At 39.7% G+C, this 13,687-nt stretch overlaps 1 protein-coding gene and 1 non-coding gene across 2 annotated transcripts; one reads left to right on the forward strand and one right to left on the reverse strand.

The window, feature by feature from the left end:
* Nucleotides 1–3,298: 3,298 nt before the first annotated feature.
* Nucleotides 3,299–3,405, reverse strand: LOC138874306 (small nucleolar RNA R71). The gene has a single exon (XR_011401345.1). It is a non-coding gene; the product is annotated as a small nucleolar RNA R71 (small nucleolar RNA).
* A 1,236-nt stretch (nucleotides 3,406–4,641) lies between these two features.
* Nucleotides 4,642–5,088, forward strand: LOC104228847 (uncharacterized). The gene has a single exon (XM_009781391.1). The coding sequence runs from the start codon at nucleotides 4,642–4,644 to the stop codon at nucleotides 5,086–5,088; it is 447 nt and encodes a 148-aa protein (XP_009779693.1).
* The last annotated feature ends 8,599 nt before the right edge of the window (nucleotides 5,089–13,687 follow it).

Below are 13,687 nucleotides of genomic sequence, written 5' to 3' on the forward strand. Positions count from 1 at the left end.
TGCTCAATTATTATATTCCAACATTATATATGTCTAAAAATTGTTTTTCCTTTCTTATTATATAAATAAATTTATTTATTCTATATGTAAGTTCATAATATCGAGTAAACTGAGAAAAAATTTAAAAATAAAGGTTGATAATTTAGTGGGTAAAATAGGTATTTAGCTATCGAAATTTTGAGCAATCTATTTTAGTAACGTTTTAAGAGATATTGAAATAGATAAGTAACTTTTCTTTTACAAATAAAAGAAAGATAATTTACGAAGAAATTTTAAATAATTGAGTGATCATTTGAATAATGAATAAAATTTTGGCCTTCTGGTTCTGCTGTACTAGCTGATACTCTGTGGATTGAGCGGATGGGAATTATCCCAAATTGCATCCAATTTGACATTGGGATTTACCAGTGAAAAATTTACATTGGGAAATTCATGCATATTTTACATTTAGATTTGCTTGTTAAATAGCTACCTGGAAATTTTTCTTGTTTAGATCAAACTTTGAGGCTAAATAAAATATTTACTTATTGCCTACAAAATTGTTACCTGGCGAATTCATACAATTTTAGTAGCGGTTTTTTTTAATGGGGATTTTCTTACCGATTATTCGCATGAAATTCCTAAAAAATAAGTTCCTTTTGACCACAAATTTTTGACAAAATTTCCTAAATATTTATTTGTGACTTGTCATGGAGAGGTTCATGCAGATTTTCTCCATGGAAATTCAGACGAAAATTCCATTTCGACCGCAAATTTCCATCAAAAATTTCTTGCGGATATTTAATTTTCCTTGCAACAAAATTCGCAGGTAATTTACTTGCGCCATTATAATTCCTAGGTAAATTACTCAATGTTTCAGAAATTCATATGTCGTACCTATCTACGGCGATTTTTCCTTTGGAACCTTTTTGGCAGGAAAATCTAACTACGAATTTTCTCTTATAATCCCTAGGAAAATCCCCATTGTAATATGCATTTTTGTTGCAGTTATTTATGATTTTCTGCAAATAAATTTGACGCAGTAATAATTCTTTTCCAGAAAATAACTATTATTCACCACATATAGCTAGGGGTGTACAAACCGAATCGGAAAACCGCATCAAACTGATCAAATCAATTAAAATCGAACTAGGTTTAGTTTGATTTAGTTTGATATTGAGTAAAAATATCTGAACCAAACCAACCTATAAATATATGGAGTAGTTCTTATATATACTTTTAAGATTTCATATAGAATTTTCTTTAAAAAAAATGTCTTCTAGTATTTGGGATTCTCTTACGGGATATAATATTTAATAAAATATGAAGTGCTCTGATGTGTGGCTATAATCATGGTTTAGCACATTATTCGCCTTGCATTTTATACGCTTTAATGATAAATTACACTTTATTTGCGCGCAATAGCGTGCATGAGAGCAGCGAAGGAGAGAACCTGGCGACGTCGGACTTGAAGCTGGCGATACCCCTACGACGACAGGCTTGAAGCTGGCGAGAGGTTGGCGAGGCAAGGCAAAGGCCCATCATAACCAGGCGTTAGACCTGGCGACGCCAGGCCTGATGCCAGGTCAACCAGGCGTTATGCCTGATGTCAGGCCTGGGGCGAGATCTAGTCCGAGTTTTGAAGGCTTAGTTCGTTTCCCGCTTGACTAGGATTTGACCTACACGTTTAGGTCCTGTCCTAAACATGTAAATAGACCTAAAAATACCACTTTGAAGGACTTTTGCAACTGGAGGCAAAGATAGCTCATGGAACAACTGTTGGGAGTTAGAATCATCGATTTCTACATCCCTTTATCCTTACTTTGTAATTCAATTATGCAAAATACTTTGAATATTGTTATTACGAGTATGAGTAGCTAAACTCCTAATCTAGGATTTTGATGGAACCGGTTGGAGGATGATTTTCTCGTTATGTTAATATAGATTTGTCGTCGTATTCTCTCTGTTTGTTCAACTATATGCGTATTGTTGTTGATTAAAGGGACCTCAATTAACTATTCCTATTTAATATATATTACTCGGGAGAGAGTGCATATTTAGGTAGTTGTTGAACAACATCACTCCTAACGTATATGAGGGATCAATACGAAGGGTTTAAAGGTGGGATTAGGGATAACAAAACTTTGGTGCGATCTGAGTGAGCTTTACTTAAGGCCAGGTAGCGTAATTCGGGAGAATATATCTAGTATATTGCGGTAATTACTCGGTAGAGAGTTACGACAGTCAGAGTGTTCATGATCGATAAAGAAGACTTAGGCAAATTTATCGAAAACGTAGCAGAAAGGATTCCGACAATAGGGAAATCAGAATCTTAGATCATTCCAATTCTTGCCTACAACCCATTCGTAGTTAGTTCTTATTTATAGCATTTTAATTACGTAATATTTAGTTAGTAAACATCCAACATGTTACTCAAATATTTCTGAAGATTGATTGTGTGAATTTGTGCGAGTCTAGTAGCTGAGCTTAATAAATTAATTCCCTGTGTGATTCGACTCTGGACTTATTAACCAAAATATATTTGGAACGACCGCTAAGTCCTTTTTATAAGGTATAGTTGGCGTGATCAAATTTTGGCATCGTTGCCGAAGAATTTAAGGGTGTTATTAATTGCAGCTAAAAGAAGTGCTAGAATTCTTAGTGTAGTTAATTTCTTCAATTTAAACTAAATATATTGAAATTCTAACGTTTGTAGTCTTGGGTGTTATAGGTGCATCCCGAGAAACTCCTCAAGAACTGGTGAATTGTTCGAAGCATTATCAGATCCTGAGAAAGTTTCAAGGTATTGAATCATGCAAACAAGAAGGGAAAACAACAACAGAACTCAACAGAACAAATCGAACCAGACATGGAAGACGGAGTAGATAATCCAAATAACAGAAATAACGTGAATGACCAGAACAATCAGGATGTGGTGCCTCTTGTGCCAGAAGCAACATTGTATGATTGGGCACAACCCACCGCCGACAACCTAGCGACCGCAATTGTAGTCCCTCATATACGAGCAGAATCATTTCAAATCACAAACAACATGCTACACTTGTTGCAGAACAAGGGACTGTTCTCAGGGTCATACGTTGAAGATCCTCAGCAGCATCTGAAGAATTTCCTATCAATATGTGGCACGTAAAGGCAACCTAATGTGACACCAGAAGCAATAAGGTTGTTGTTGTTTCCATTCTCGGTGACGGGAGAGGGTCAGACTTGGCTTAATTCACTCATTATAAACTCCATCACTACTTGGAATGAATTAGTCAAGCAATTTGTGAACAAGTTCTACCCACCCAATAAGACTTCTAAACAAATTGATGAGATATTGAGCTTCAGGCAGAAACTAACAGAAACATTACAAGAAACGTGGGAGAGGTTCAAGGGTAAGCTAGTTAGGTGCCCACATCATGGCATTCCGGAGCAGATATTCAGGTAGAGGTTTTACATGGGATTGGCAGACAGCTTAAAGGCCAATGTTGATGCTTCAGCAGGTGGAACATTTTTTTGCAAAACGTTTAGAGAAAACATGATCCTACTTAATAAGATGGCCCAAAACTCAGGATGGATGACAAGAAACTCTACAATCACTCATGTAGTTCATTCAGTGGCTTTGGACCCAAATAACTCCATAGCTGAAAATATGGCCACTCTAGTAACGCAAATGAGATCCTCACCAAAAAGATAGATGAATCAGGCCAGAAACAGCAGGTACACATAGTTGATGCAACTAATAGGGTCTTATGTACACCATGCATTAACCAACTATATGTTTGCTCGTGGAGTGCGGAAGGGGACAACCAGCAATATCAGGAAAATATGAACTATGTGGCCAACTATGGGGGATAGAGGCAAGGTGGTCAGAATTGGGGACAGCAGAATCAACAATATAGACCAGCATAACAGCAGTACAACAACAGCAACAATCCTGGAGCTACTTGACCATAGGGTCCAGTGGTGCCTTACCAGAGGCAACAGGGTTACAACTAGCAAAATCAACAGCTGGATTATCCACAACCTCAACAATAACAGATTGTGAGACAAGATGATGGGTTTGCTGAACTTAAGGGAATGCTGAATAAAAGTAACAGTATGTTGCAACAACTGATTGGGACTAATAGAAAATTAACTGAGAGAATAGACTCACATGAATTAGCGATAAAGAGTATTGAGGTTCAATTAGGACACATTTGGATGGCTTTAAGTAATCGTCCCCATAGGACGTTTCCTGCAGACACACAAATCAATCCAAAAGAGCAGGGCCCGAAACAGGTTATGGCAGTGAATCTACGAAATGGTAGAGACCTAGATCTGGAGCAAGAAATGGCTCGTGAAAACCGACCTACTAAAGCACTTGTGCCAGTACCCGTTGGGATAGATGATTCAGCAAGATTAACTGAGGTGACAGTACAAAATGCACAAGAAAACACCAGCAAAGAAAAAGAGGTTGCAAAGGAGACTGATATAGCATGGGAGAAGACAGTAGAAGCAGTGCCTGAGCAAGAAAAAAATCAAATCACAAGGAAGAAGCGAACTCCGGCACCATTACCACAGAGATTGACCAAGTATTAGAAAGATAAGCAGTATAAGAAATTCTTTGAGATGTCGAAGCAAATTTAGGTAAGCATTCCATTGATTGACGCCTTAAAGGAAATGTCTGGTTATGCAAAAATGATGAAGGACTTGATGCCTCGTAAGTTTGAATTTCAAGACTTGGCCACGGTTACATTGACTCAGACATGTAGTGTTGTTGTGACGAGACCCATACCTGAGAAGTTGTCTGACCCAGGAAGTTTCATAATCCCATGCACAATAGGCAACTATGCATTTGTTAAGGCACTTTGTGATTTAGGGGCAAGCATAAACCTGATGCCCCTGGCTATCTACAAAAGGTTCGGCATTGGAAGAGTTAGACCCACGTCCATGTTACTACAGCTGGCTGACCGGACAGTAAAGAGGCCCTCTGGTATTCGTGATTATGTATTAGTACATGTTGGGAAGTTTGTGTTCCTAGCAAATTTAGTCATTCTTGACTGTCGGGTTGATGAGGAAATTTTCATAATTTTGGAAAGACCATTCTTGGGCACTAGGAGAGCTTAATTGACCGTGAAACATGAGAGCTCGAAATGAGATTAAATGATGAAGAAATAACATTCAATATGCAGAAATCTATGCGACGACCAAGTGAATTTGCTAAATACTCTCTAATAGAAGCCGTGGATGTAATTTTGGAAGAGGAAGATGAGATATTGAACACTAAAGACCCTCTAGCAGCATATCTCATAAACTTAGATGAAGCAAACGGAAAAGACTTGGCGGAGTGGGTACTTGCTCTTGAAGTCCAAGGTTTTTGGAGAAGGGAGCTCGAATTTGAGCCTTTGTACTTAGAAGAAAGGAAAAATCCACTAGCTAAGTCGTCGATAGAAGAACCACCAAAGTTGGAACTGAAGCCCCTACCATCTCATCTCAGGTATGCTTTCTTGGGACCTAACTCAACTTAACCTGTTATTATCTCATCTAGTTTGTTAGATGTGAAGGCAGAACAACTTTTGTAGGTATTGATAGAGTGCAAAACTGCAATTGGTTGGACCATTGCGGACATTAAGGGTATCAGCCCGACCTTCTGTATGCATAAGATTTTACTAGAAGATGGGCACAAACCTTCCAGACAACATCAAAGAAGGTTGAACCCCAACATGAAAGAAGTGGTAAAGAAAGAAGTGATTAAGTGGTTAGATGGGAATCATATTTCCATCTCTGACAGTAACTAGGTTAGCCCAGTTCAGTATGTGCCAAAAAAGGCGGTATAATGGTAGTGAAAAATGAGAAGAACGAGTTGATCTCAACAAAAACAGTCACAGGTTGGCGAATCCTTATGGATTACAGAAAGTTGAACATGGCTACCCAGAAAGACCACTTCCCACTGCCATTCATTGATCAGATGTTAGATAGATTGGCAGGGAGGTCCCATTTCTGCTTTCTGGATGGGTACTTGGGGTATAATCAGATCTCTATTGCCCCGGAGGACAGAGAGAAAACATCGTTCATCTGCCCTTGTGGAATCTATGCCTTTTGGAGAATGTCGTTGGGCCTATGCAACGCACCTTCCACATTCCAAAGGTGCATGATGTCCATCTTCAAGTCTAATCTAGTACTCAACTAGGAAAAATATCATTTCATAGTATAGGAAGGTATACTTTTGGGGCACCTAGTGTTGAGTAAAGGAATTGAGGTAGATCGTGCAAAGGTTGATGTGATCGAAAAGCTTCCACCACCCAATTCTATCAAAGCAATCAGAAGTTTCCTTGGGCACGCCGGTTTCTATAGGAGATTTATAAAAGATATTTCCAAAATTGCTAACTCCTTGTGTAAATTGCTTGAAAAAGACCACCCTTTGTTTTCTAATGACTGCAGGGTAGAGTTTGAGGAATTGAAGAAGAGACCAGTAACAACACCTATCATAGTTGCCCCTGACTGGGAGCAACCATTTGAGCTGATGTGTGATGCGAGTGACTATGATATGGGAGTATATCTTGGGTAGCAAAAAGACAAAGTCATGTATCCAATATACTACGCAAGTAGAACTCTGAGTGGTGCCCAGCTAAATAACACAGTGACCGAGAAGGAGATGCTAGCAGTGGTGTTCGCATTTGACAAATTCAATTCATACCTGATAGGCTCGAAGGTAATTGTTTATACTGACCATGCTGCTCTAAAGTACTTAATCGAGAAGAAGGAGTCAAAGTTGCGCCTGATTCGATAGGTGCTACTGCTGTAAGAATTTGACTTGGAAATCTATGACTGAAAGAGAACGGAGAACCAAGTGGCTGATCACTTGTCCAGTCTGGAAGGAGCCGAGAAAAAGGTTGAGGTGGAAGAGATTATGGAAACCTTCTCGGATGAACAACTATTAGCCACGAGTCTTGAGGAAGCGCCATGGTATGCTGACATTGCAAATTACCTGGTGAGCGGTATTGTTCCTTATGACCTTTCCTCTGTCCAAAAGAAAAAGTTCTTTCGTGATTGTCCCATGTATTATTATGATGAGCCTTATCTGTTCAGGATTTGTGTTGATAACATAATAAAGAGATGTATCCGTGAGACAGACCAATCTTCTATTTTGCAAGCATGTCATGCGTCACCATATGGTGTCCATTTCGGGGGAGTAAGGATAGTTGCGAAAGTCTTGGAGTCGGGCTTCTACTGGCTGACATTGTTCAAAGATACACACTTATGGGTGAAGGGTTGTGATAAATGCCAACGAACCAGGAATATTTCCCCCCTACATGAGATGCCTATTAACCCAATTCAGGAGGTAGAAGTGTTTGATGTATGGGGAATCGATTTTATGGGGCCTTTTGTCAGCTCATATGGCAATAAGTACATACCCGTCACTGTGGACTACGTGTCCAAATGGGTGGAGGCTACAACACTCCCTACAAATTATGCAAAGGGGGTAATTGGTTTTTCAAGAAAGAACATATTTACCCGATTTGGCACTCCAAGGGCAATAATTAGTGACGGAGGCACTCACTTCTATAATCGAGCCTTCCCGAAGTTGTTAGAAAAGTATGATGTATGCCACAAGGTTGCCACCCCATATCATCCACAAATGAGTGGGAAAGTGGAAGTTTTGAACAGAGAGATAAAGAGTGTGTTGACAAAGAATGTGAATGCTACTAGAACGGATTGGGCAAGAAAGTTAGATGATGCACTATGGGCCAATCAAACCTCTTTCAAAACACCGATCGGCATGTCGCCATTCAAGTTGGTAGGAAGGCGTGTCACTTATCGGTGGAGTTTGAGCATGGAGATTTATGGGCATTGAGGCAGTTGAATCTCGATATTAAAGCTGCGGGAACAAGTAGAATCACAGAGTTGCACGAGCTTGATGAGTTTCGATACCAAGCTTTTGAGAGCAAAAGACTATACAAGGAGAGAATGAAGATAATACATGATAAAAATATTCTTGAGCGGAGTTTTAAACCCGAATATAGGGTATTGCTATACAATTCAAGGCTGAGATTATTTTCGGGTAAATTAAAGTCAAGATGGTCAGGACCATTTCGTGTGGTCCAGATTCATCCCGCGGGTGCCGTAGAGATTATTGCAGAAAATGACTCTCACAAGTTCAGAGTCAATGGGCACAAATTAAAATATTATTTAGGCATGGATGAAGCAAAAGTAGTGTCAGTGACTCATTTGATCGAGCCACCAATGTTGAGCGTACCTTAAATGTGCCTACATGTGACGTGCTGTGATGTTAAATCAGGCGCTTCATGGGAGGCAACCCATTGGACTATTGTATTCATCATGCCACGATGTTAAATAAGGCGCTCATTGGGAGACAACCCAATTCATCCTTGATTTTTAGTATAGTTAGAATTTTTCTTTTTATTTTTAGGTACTAACAAGTTTGCAGGTAATTTTGGGCAAGACGAGAAGGGTTTCAGCGTCACCTGAAGGACATCAGGTGATAGCCTGGTGCCACCTGAGTAAAGCCAGGTACACCAAGCGTTGGGGCTGGCGACGCCAGGATAAAGCCAGGCAAGGCTGGCACTGGGGATGGCCACGCCTGGGTAAAGCCAGGCAAGGCTGGCGCTGGGGTTGGCGACACCTGGGTAAGGCTAGGTAAAGGGTCTGGCGACGTCAGGTAAGTTTTTTTTCGACCTAACATAATTTCTTTCCCTTATTTTATTCAAACCTCCTCACTTACATGCCCTAAGCACTGAACAGAATAAAAAAACCCTAACATAACTAAAACCAAACACACACCAAGCTCTAAAAAAAGTTCACAAGCACACACTACTGTTCATCAGCTTTGCTCTCATCCAAACACACTGCACAAATTTGCTCATCCACACACACTCATCAGCACATTGTGATAGTTGTCTCTCCCATCCCCATTGAAGTCAAACTTTGTCTTGCTATTTCGTTCACACTCATCAGCAATTCTCAGACAACTCCCTTTTCTCAAAAGCTTCAAAGGTATGATTTTATCTCTTTTCCTTGTAATTTCGAATTGGGTACATGTATATAATTACACGCAAAAGTTGGTGGTTGTTCTTCATTGTAGTATTGTGTTTGTGTGCCCCAACCCCATGAACGCCATAGGAATGGCTTTGCGATTGCAAAAACATGCGGTAGTACGGAACTCCCAAGCCGATTTGGGAGGATAAGGCAATCCCTCATCTCTACAAGCACTCCCATGGCACTAGTGCTTGTTAAGTGTTTGATATAATGCCTCAATGACATTCCTTGTCCCCATTGGAGCCCGAGTCTCCGGGATTAATAAACTAGTGTTATGTAGTCATGCACCAAGTTAAAATCTTAAGTGTGGGGTGGCTCACGGGTAGCCCATATGTTTTTGTTTGATTCCCCTATTAAGAAAATACGAGGTGAAGTCTGAGTAATCTCGGAAAGTTGGGCAAGATTATGTGTGTAGTGTAGGAATGAAGATGCCTCCCAGAAAAGACATAGGCAAAGGAAAGGCCACTTCAACTGCCCCAGCTAAAGCAAACGCGACCTCCGCACCTCCCCCAAAGAAGAGAAAAGGAGGAGAAGCTACCTCTAGTCTGAGTGGAGCACAAGTTGTGGCAGCTGTAGCTGCCATGCGTCTACAACCCCAAGGCTAACAGGAGTTTGGCATCAATAGCATACCCCTGCATACAAAGGATTGGTACAGGCGTTATAGGCCTAAACATGTCCATCCAGAAGTAGCTATCCAGGAAAGCAGCCTGAAAGCGAAGTATCAGGCAATTTGGAGAGGCATCCAGGATTTGGGGTTAAGCTATGTTTTCAAGAACACATGGTACATCAATCTCAATCTAGTCCGGGAATTCTATGTAGGGTTTGATCCATAGGATACTGAAAAGTTGGTGCCAATTCGTGGACGGTTGATAAATTTTTCAGCCACGTCCATATGTAACTTTTTAGGTGCGCCAAATGTTCCTGTGGAGCCATTGGACCAATTCATTTAACGACCTACATATAGAGAGTTTAGACACATGCTCTACGATGTCGACTCTACGGCAGCATGGGTCCGGGATAAGGTAACAAATCGTCACAAAAGATTCCCTAAGAAGAAAATGAAAGCGGAGGCTCAGGTGTAGATTAAACTGATAAACGCACGGCTCCTACCGTGCAATCATGACACGCTCATTAGCCGTGAGAGGACCTGTGTGCTATACTTCCTCATGACAGGTCAAAGGGTGAATGTGGGTCATCTAATCCGCTACCAGATATCATCAGTGATAATGAGTAAGTAAATAGATCGAATGCCATTTGCTAATTTCTTGACTCAATTCTTAAAGCACGGGGAAGTTGAGGAGGAGCCTGAGTTTGAGCACACCATCGATCAGCCCATCCGATAAACAGACATCACTATTCTCTAGCTAAAAGATGAGATTGCCATGCCATCATTGACAGGTGATGAGCGCAATGCACATGATGATAGTTTTATGGCACATCTCTATAAGATGATGGATCTGCAGCTGCAGATAGGGGGTCGCCTGGCCACATTGGAGAGGATTGAATTGGAGTAGCGGTACCCTCTCAATGCTCATGCCCAGCAGCTAGTTGGGTTAGGAGATGGTTACAGACTCCCCAATGATGAGGATATCAACATCTGAGCAGTCTGAGGCTGAGCCAGAGCAGTCAGATGGTGAGGGGATGATGATAAGGAGGAGGATGAACATGAAGAAAAGTGTTGAGCGCCAGAGGATGAAGACGCTGCTTAATCAGGGAGTTTCCTTGCACCTTACTCTTTTTCTTTCTTGTTTTGTCAATTTGTGCATGCACTGAGGACAATGCATGATCTAAGCGTGGGGTGGGAACTTGTAGAAATTAGTAGTTGTTAGCTGTTTTTGTTGTTGTAGTAAGTGTCGTTTTCGTTAGCTAATTGTTTTAGTTATTTGTTTTAAGAATTTGTTTTTCATTTTTAGAATTTGTTTTTAATTTATGTTTTTCTTGTTCGTTGTTTTTAGGCCAAAAATATTTTAAAAAAATAAAAATGTTGGACTTTTCCCGACGATGGATCTCCTAGACAGTTTTCTTGAGGGAAGTAAGTCCAAATAAAAATACCATTTTTTTGTAGGTAATGTAGTAATTCCTCCTTAGTTTTTCTATGGGCCACGATTCTTTTTCAAGGGTTTTTAGTTGAACCGGGTGTAGTTAGTTTTAGTTTTTAGGAGTAGGGACCACGTGGCTATGCATTTAATCACATCAATATCTCTAAGTTTGGTGATGCCTTGATAATAGTTAGTACTCTGGTTGTGACACATAGACTCAATTTTTGACTCTAGCGTAAGTACCTTAAATCGTAAATTCTTAAATTTTGCTTAACTGCTTTGACTGGAGTGTCGTAATAAAAACCAATCCTGAATGAGTTATGTATCATGTATGTGTGAGGTTTGTATGTATTCCGTGCATTGTATTTTATATCTAAAACTTGCTCTGTGTGTGCGCAAAGCGAAATAGTAGTCTTGTTCAATTTGAGAAGTAATATAGGCATTTCTTTGTAAGCCAAATATATATAGAGTGCCCACCTAAATGTTATGTATCGTAGTTAACCCCTTTGAGCCTATAATCCTATTTCTTTGGTAACCACATTACAAGTCATACCCCTTTGTTTGAATCGACCATATATTTGAACCTTGTTACATCTCATGGGCACTTGAATGGTGATGAATTAAGGAAAAGTTAAAGTGAGGGGTGGTGGGTTGGTTTTTGAGTGGAACAATTGAAATAAGGAGAAAGGTGCAATGTGTAAAAAGGAAAAAAAAAAACAAAAAAATAAAATAAAAGCCACTTGAATTGAAAAAGAAAAAGAAAATAGTTGTATTGTTGGGAAGAATAGTTCTTGATGGTGGTGGCTTTTGATGTACTGGTGCTTAAAGAAGTAGGGGGTAAAATATAGTGAAGTTAAGGTGGAGTTTTGGTTTGACATAAGTATGAGCTTGAATGTTAAAGTGTTTGTATTAAAGTGCTTAAGGGAGGTGTAGTCACGTATATCCAAATGTATCCTACCCGACCCACAACCTACATTACAACCAATGAAAGTCATATTTGATCTTAGACTGAATGAACTCGATTAGTGGAGTATTACACTACGGGCGAGCTTATGGTGCATCATTTGGGGCATATGAAGGTCAGTTTTGAGAGCGAGTGTGTTTTTCCTATCTTGAGTTCCTACGTTTTTAAAATCCATTGTGTGTGGAACTAAGCTCTTTGATTGGGTGAGGGAACATAATTCATAAAGGAAAGGTAATGTTGTTGACTTCCATGTTAAGGTAAGTAAGTGAATTGGTATTTGTGAGTCGAATCTTGAGGCGAGGATGTCGCACCTTTGTGCTTAAACTATTTTAAAGATTCTTGGTATAATGAGTTAAGGGAATTTCTTAATAGGTTGTGTCTATGAGTGTAGTTTGATTGCTCGAGGACGAGCAATGGTCTAAGTGTGGGGTATTGATGTGTGGCTATAATTCATGGTTTATCACATTATTCGCCTTGTATTTTATATGCTTTAATGATAAATTACACTTTATTTGAGCGTAATAGGGTCCATTTTATGTGTAGGTGAATTAGAGATGAAAGTAGAAGAAAAAGGAGACCTACAAGTCGAAAGCGTGCGCGTGAATAGAGAAGGAGAGAAAATGGCGGCACCAGGCTTGAAGCTAGCGAGAGGCTGGCGAGGCAAGGCAAAGGCCCGTCATAACCAGGCATTAGACTTGGCGATGCCAGGCCTGACACCAGGTCAACCAGGCGTTATGCCTGGCGACGCCAGGCCTGGGGCGAGATCCAGTCCGAGTTTTGAAGGCTTAGTTCGTTTCCCGGTTTGACTAGGATTTGACCTACACATTTAGGTCTTGTCCTAAACATATAAATAGACCTAAAAATACCACTTTGAAGGACTTTTGCAACCGGAAGAAAGGATAGCTCGTGGAACAACTGTTGGGAGTTAGAATCATCGATTTTTACATCCCTTTATCCTTACTTTGTAATTTAATTATGCAAAATACTTTGGATATTGTTACTATGAGTATGAGTAGCTAAACTCTTGATCTAGAGTTTTGATGGGACCTGTTGGAGGATGATTTTCTCGTTACGTTAATATAGATTTGTCGTAGTATTTCTCTATTTGTTCAACTATATGCGTATTGTTGTTGATTGAAGGGCCCTCAATTAACTGTTCCTATTTAATATGTATTACTCAGGAGAGAGTACATATTTAGGTAGTTGTTGAATAACATCACTCCTAACGTATATGAGGGATCAATACGAAGGGTTTAAAGGTGGGATTAGGGATAACGAAACCTTGGTGCGATCTGAGTGAGCTGTACTTAAGACAAGATAGTGTAATTCGGGAGAATATGTCTATATTATTGTGGTAAGTACTCGGGAGAGAGTTATGACAGTCAGAGTATTCATGATTGATAGAGAAGACTTAAGCAAATTTATAGAAAATGTAGCGGAAAGGATACCGACAATAGGGGAAATCAGAATCTTAGATCATTTCAATTCTTATCTACAACCCGTTCGTAGTTAGTTCTTATTTATTGCATTTTTATTATGTAATATTTAGTTAGTAAACATCCAACTTGTTACTCAAATATTTCTGAAGATTGATTGCGTGAATTTGTGCGAGTCTAGTAGCTGAGCTTAATAGGTTAATTCCCTGTGGGATTCGACTCCGGACTTA

This window comes from Nicotiana sylvestris, chromosome 7 (genome assembly GCF_000393655.2).
Source record: "Nicotiana sylvestris chromosome 7, ASM39365v2, whole genome shotgun sequence".
Lineage (NCBI taxonomy): Eukaryota > Viridiplantae > Streptophyta > Magnoliopsida > Solanales > Solanaceae > Nicotiana > Nicotiana sylvestris.